This window comes from Coregonus clupeaformis, chromosome 38, assembly GCF_020615455.1.
Source record: "Coregonus clupeaformis isolate EN_2021a chromosome 38, ASM2061545v1, whole genome shotgun sequence".
In the NCBI taxonomy this organism is placed as follows: Eukaryota; Metazoa; Chordata; class Actinopteri; order Salmoniformes; family Salmonidae; genus Coregonus; species Coregonus clupeaformis.
This window is the reverse complement of record NC_059229.1, coordinates 3,631,087-3,635,895: the sequence shown is the minus strand read 5'-3', so window position 1 is coordinate 3,635,895 and position 4,809 is coordinate 3,631,087. Positions and strand designations below refer to the sequence as shown.

Below are 4,809 nucleotides of genomic sequence, written 5' to 3'. Positions count from 1 at the left end.
AATGGTCATGATCTTTTCCTCAAAGAAGTTCATGAATTTATTACTGCTGAAGTGAAAGCCATCCTCTCTTGGGAATGCTGCTTTTTAGTTAGCTTTGCAACAGTATCAAAAAGAAATTTTGGATTATTCTTATTTTCCTCGATTAAGTTGGAAAAGTAGGATGATCGAGCAGCAGTGAGGGCTCTTCGGTACTGCACGGTACTGTCTTTCCAAGCTAGTCGGAAGACTTCCAGTTTGGTGTGGCGCCATTTCCGTTCCAATTTCCTGGAAGCTTGCTTCAAAGCTCGGGTATTTTCTGTATACCAGGGAGCTAGTTTCTTATGACAAATGTTTTTCGTTTTTAGGGGTGCAACTGCATCTAGGGTATTGCGCAAGGTTAAATTGAGTTCCTCAGTTAAGTGGTTAACTGATTTTTGTCCTCTGACGTCCTTGGGTAGGCAGAAGGAGTCTGGAAGGGCATCAAGGAATTTTTGTGTTGTCTGAGAATTTATAGCACGACTTTTGATGCTCCTTGGTTGGGGTCTGAGCAGATTATTTGTTGCGATTGCAAACGTAATAAAATGGTGGTCCGATAGTCCAGGATTTTGTGGAAAAACATTAAGATCTACAACATTTATTCCATGGGACAAAACTAGGTCCAGAGTATGACTGTGGCAGTGAGTAGGTCCAGAGACATGTTGGACAAAACCCACTGAGTCGATGATGGCTCCGAAAGACTTTTGGAGTGGGTCTGTGGACTTCTCCATGTGAATATTAAAATCACCAAAAATTAGAATATGATCTGCTATGACTACAAGGTCTGATAGGAATTCAGGAAACTCAGAGAGGAACGCTGTATATGGCCCAGGAGGCCTGTAAACAGTAGCTATAAAAGTGATTGAGTAGGCTGCATAGATTTCATGACTAGAAGCTCAAAAGATGAAAACGCCATTTTTTTTTTGTAAATTGAAATTTGCTATCGTAAATGTTAGCAACACCTCCGCCTTTGCGGGATGCACGGGAATATGGTCACTAGTGTAACCAGGAGGTGAGGCCTCATTTAACACAGCAAATTCATCAGGCTTAAGCCATGTTTCAGTCAGGCCAATCACATCAAGATTATGATCAGTGATTAGTTCATTGACTATGACTGCCTTTGAAGTGAGGGATCTAACATGAAGTAACCCTATTTTGAGATGTGAGGTATCACGATCTCTTTCAATAATGGCAGGAATGGAGGAGGTCTTTATCCTAATAAGATTGCTAGGGGTGAACACCGCCATGTTTAGTTTTGCCCAACCTAGGTCGAGGCACAGACACAGTCTCAATGGGTATGGCTGAGCTGACTACACTGACTATGCTATTGGCAGACTCCACTAAGCTGGCAGGTTGGCTAACAGCCTGCTGCCTGGCCTGCACCCTATTTCACTGTGGGGCTAGAGGAGTTAGAGCCCTATCTATGTTGGTAGATAAGAGGAGAGCACCCCTCCAGCTAGGATGGAGTCCGTCACTCCTCAGCAGGTCAGGCTTGGTCCTGTTTGTGGGTGAGTCCCAGAAAGAGGGCCAATTATCCACAAATGTTATCTTTTGGGAGGGGCAGAAAACAGTTTTCAACCAGCGATTGAGTGCTGAGACTCTGCTGTAGAGCTCGTCACTTCCCCTAACTGGGAGGGGGCCAGAGACAATTACTCGATGCCGACACATCTTTCTAGCTGATTTACACGCTGAAGCTATGTTGCACTTGGTGACCTCTGACTGTTTCATCCTAACATCGTTGGTGCCGACGTGGATAACAATATCTCTATACTCTCTACACTCGCCAGTTTTAGCTTTAGCCAGCACCATCTTTAGATTAGCCTTAACGTCGGTAGCCCTGCCCCCTGGTAAACAGTGTATGATCGCTGGGTGATTCGTTTTAAGTCTAATACTGCGGGTAATGGAGTCGCCAATGACTAGGGTTTTCAATTTGTCAGAGCTAATGGTGGGAGCCTTCGGCGTCTCAGACCCCGTAACGGGAGGAGTAGAGACAAGAGAAGACTCAGACTCAGACTCCGACTCGCTACATAATGGGGAAAAACCGGTTGAAGGTTTCTGTCGGCTGAATGAGCGACACCGGTTGAGCATTCCAACAGTATTTCCCTCCAGAAGCCATGAGAAAGTTGTCCGGCTGCGGGGACTGTGCGGGGGATTTATACTAACGTTACTGTCTGTACTTACTGGTGGCACAGACGCTGTTTCTTCCTTTCCTACACTGAAATTACCCTTGCCTAACGATTGCGTCTGAAGCTGGGCTTGTAGCACAGCTATTCTCGCCGTAAGGCGATCGTTCTCCTGTATATTATGAGTACAGCGACTGCAATTAGAAGACATCATGTTAATGTTACTACTTAGCTTCGGCTGTTGAAGATGTTGACGAACCATGTCCAGATAAAGCGTCCGAGTGAAAAAGTTGAATAAGGGAAAAAAGTTGCGATGGAAAATAAAGTAAAGTTGGCAGCTAAAACGCACAGGAAAATGACTCTTCTGTCTCGGGATAAAACGTCCGGGGTGAAAAAGTTTAACGAAAAAAGATGAGTGAGGACAAAACTAAAAAGTTGGTAAATTTGTTGAACACAGAGATTGATTAAACGTTTATTAAAAGTAAAACGTGAATAGTTTGGCAGGTAGCCAAGTAGCAACAAACAGCACAGCAGCACGGAGACAATGCGGAAGCGAGACGGAAGTTGTATAGTCTCTCTCTCACTCTCTCTCTCACTCACTCACACACTCTCTCTCACTCACTCAGTCTCTCTCTCACTCACTCACTCACACACTCTCTCTCTCTCACTCACTCAGTCTCTCAGTCTCTCTCTCTCTCTCACTCTCTCTCTCACTCACTCACACACTCTCTCTCTCTCACTCACTCAGTCTCTCTCTCACTCACTCACTCATTCACACTCTCTCTCTCTCACTCACTCTCTCTCTCATTGGAATCCACTACTGCTCCAACGACTATCACACTCACTAACTCCTTCACTGTGTTATACTGTGACTTGGCCTACAGACACATTCATATCCCCACTTTGTCACGTGGAAGCCACTGCCTTTTATCCTGTTGCCTCGTGAGTGTAGTAGGAAGGAAAATACACTACGTGGACATTTTGAGTCATGTAGCAGACGCTCTTATCCAGAGCCACTTACAGGTAAGTGAGTGCGTACATTTTCATACTGGCCCCCGTGGGAAACAAACCCGCAACCCTGGCGTTGTAAGCGCTGTGCTCTACCAACTGAGCTACAGGGGGGACTACATGGATGATGCGACCTTGACCGGAAATGACCTGTAGGCCAAAGGGCTACGTTCATATATATATATCTATATAATATACATTCATATTATTCACCACCTTTTATTCTTGCCATCATCATTCTCGTTCACATCATTAGGGTATAGTCCAATGATTGAGCATCCATTCACTCCATCCTTGTCCTACCGATTCAGGAAGTCAACTCAAAATGACTATCTGCTCATTAGATGATAAAAGGAATTTCTTTCCAATCAAACCCAACTTACTGCCTTTTTGATTTATTTATTTACACCCTTTGTCAAATGGTGCCATTTTACATTGCCTTCACCTGGAATGGAGCCCGACAAACATGGGTTACTATTCAGCGCGCAAAGACACCAAAAAAGGCGCGCTAAACCCCTACGCTGGAACGGCCAGGGGAAATGATACAATGTAGCCGCTCTCTGAGCAGGCGCGCGCCGCCCATTAAACAATGATACAATGTAGCCGCTCTCCGAGGCGGCACGCGGCGCCCATTAAACAATGATATAATGTAACCGCGGTCGTACAATGTAACGCAGCCTACCTACGCATTCATTCGGTGGCGATGGAATTGCTTTTTTTACTGACAGAGTGGGTGGCTCTTAAAAGAGCCTTTGGGTTAGTAGAGCAGTCCAAATGCGCTGTTTACTTGGAGCTGGTGTACTTGGTTACGGCCTTGGTGCCCTCGGACACGGCGTGTTTGGCAAGTTCACCGGGGAGTAGCAGGCGTACCGCGGTCTGGATCTCCCTGGAGGTGATGGTAGAACGCTTGTTGTAGTGGGCCAGGCGAGAGGACTCTCCGGCGATACGCTCGAAGATGTCGTTCACGAAGGAGTTCATGATTCCCATGGCCTTGGAGGAGATGCCGGTGTCGGGGTGGACCTGCTTCAGGACTTTGTACACGTAGATGGCGTAACTCTCCTTCCTGGACTTTCTGCGCTTCTTGCCGCCTTTCCCTGCGGTCTTGGTGACGGCTTTCTTGGAGCCCTTCTTGGGCGCTGACTTTGCTGGCTCGGGCATGATGATGTCTCGTTGCTTCTCAGAAACGAATGAGGGGGTGAAGGGCGCTTACCCGTCTTATGAAGAGGAAGCTAAGCAAAGTCAGCGGCCGTAGACACTCCCCTGCTTGCTCCCTCCCTCCCTCCCTCCCTCCCTCCCTCCCTCCTCTCTATAGTCTATGCTCTGTGACCGATGGGGAATTGTGTGTTTCAAAAGGGGGGCTTTAATAGGTGTCCAAATGGCACGATTGTTGTGCCAAATAATGCTGGTGATAAAATTGCCCACTTTGGCACCGTCAGACATAGGGCTCCCATTTTGGACTGTGTGTGTGTGTGTGCGCGCTGTCCCCCTCTTTTCGAGCCACGTCTACCGACTCGTGGTGGCTTTATGTTGTCCAAATTCCACTATTGCTTGACCCAAAATAATAACGTTCTTACACTTTGCCACTGTCAGATATAGGCCTCCCTCTGTGCGCTAAAAGTGGACGGGACATTAGAATCCTCTAATTAATACTCCCTGTCCACTC

At 46.7% G+C, this 4,809-nt stretch overlaps 1 protein-coding gene across 1 annotated transcript; it reads right to left on the bottom strand.

The window, feature by feature from the left end:
* Positions 1 to 3,929: 3,929 nt before the first annotated feature.
* LOC121553890 (histone H2B) lies at positions 3,930 to 4,304 on the bottom strand. The gene has a single exon (XM_041867273.2). It carries the CDS (start codon positions 4,302 to 4,304, stop codon positions 3,930 to 3,932), a length of 375 nt encoding a protein of 124 aa, XP_041723207.1.
* Positions 4,305 to 4,809: the final 505 nt, after the last annotated feature.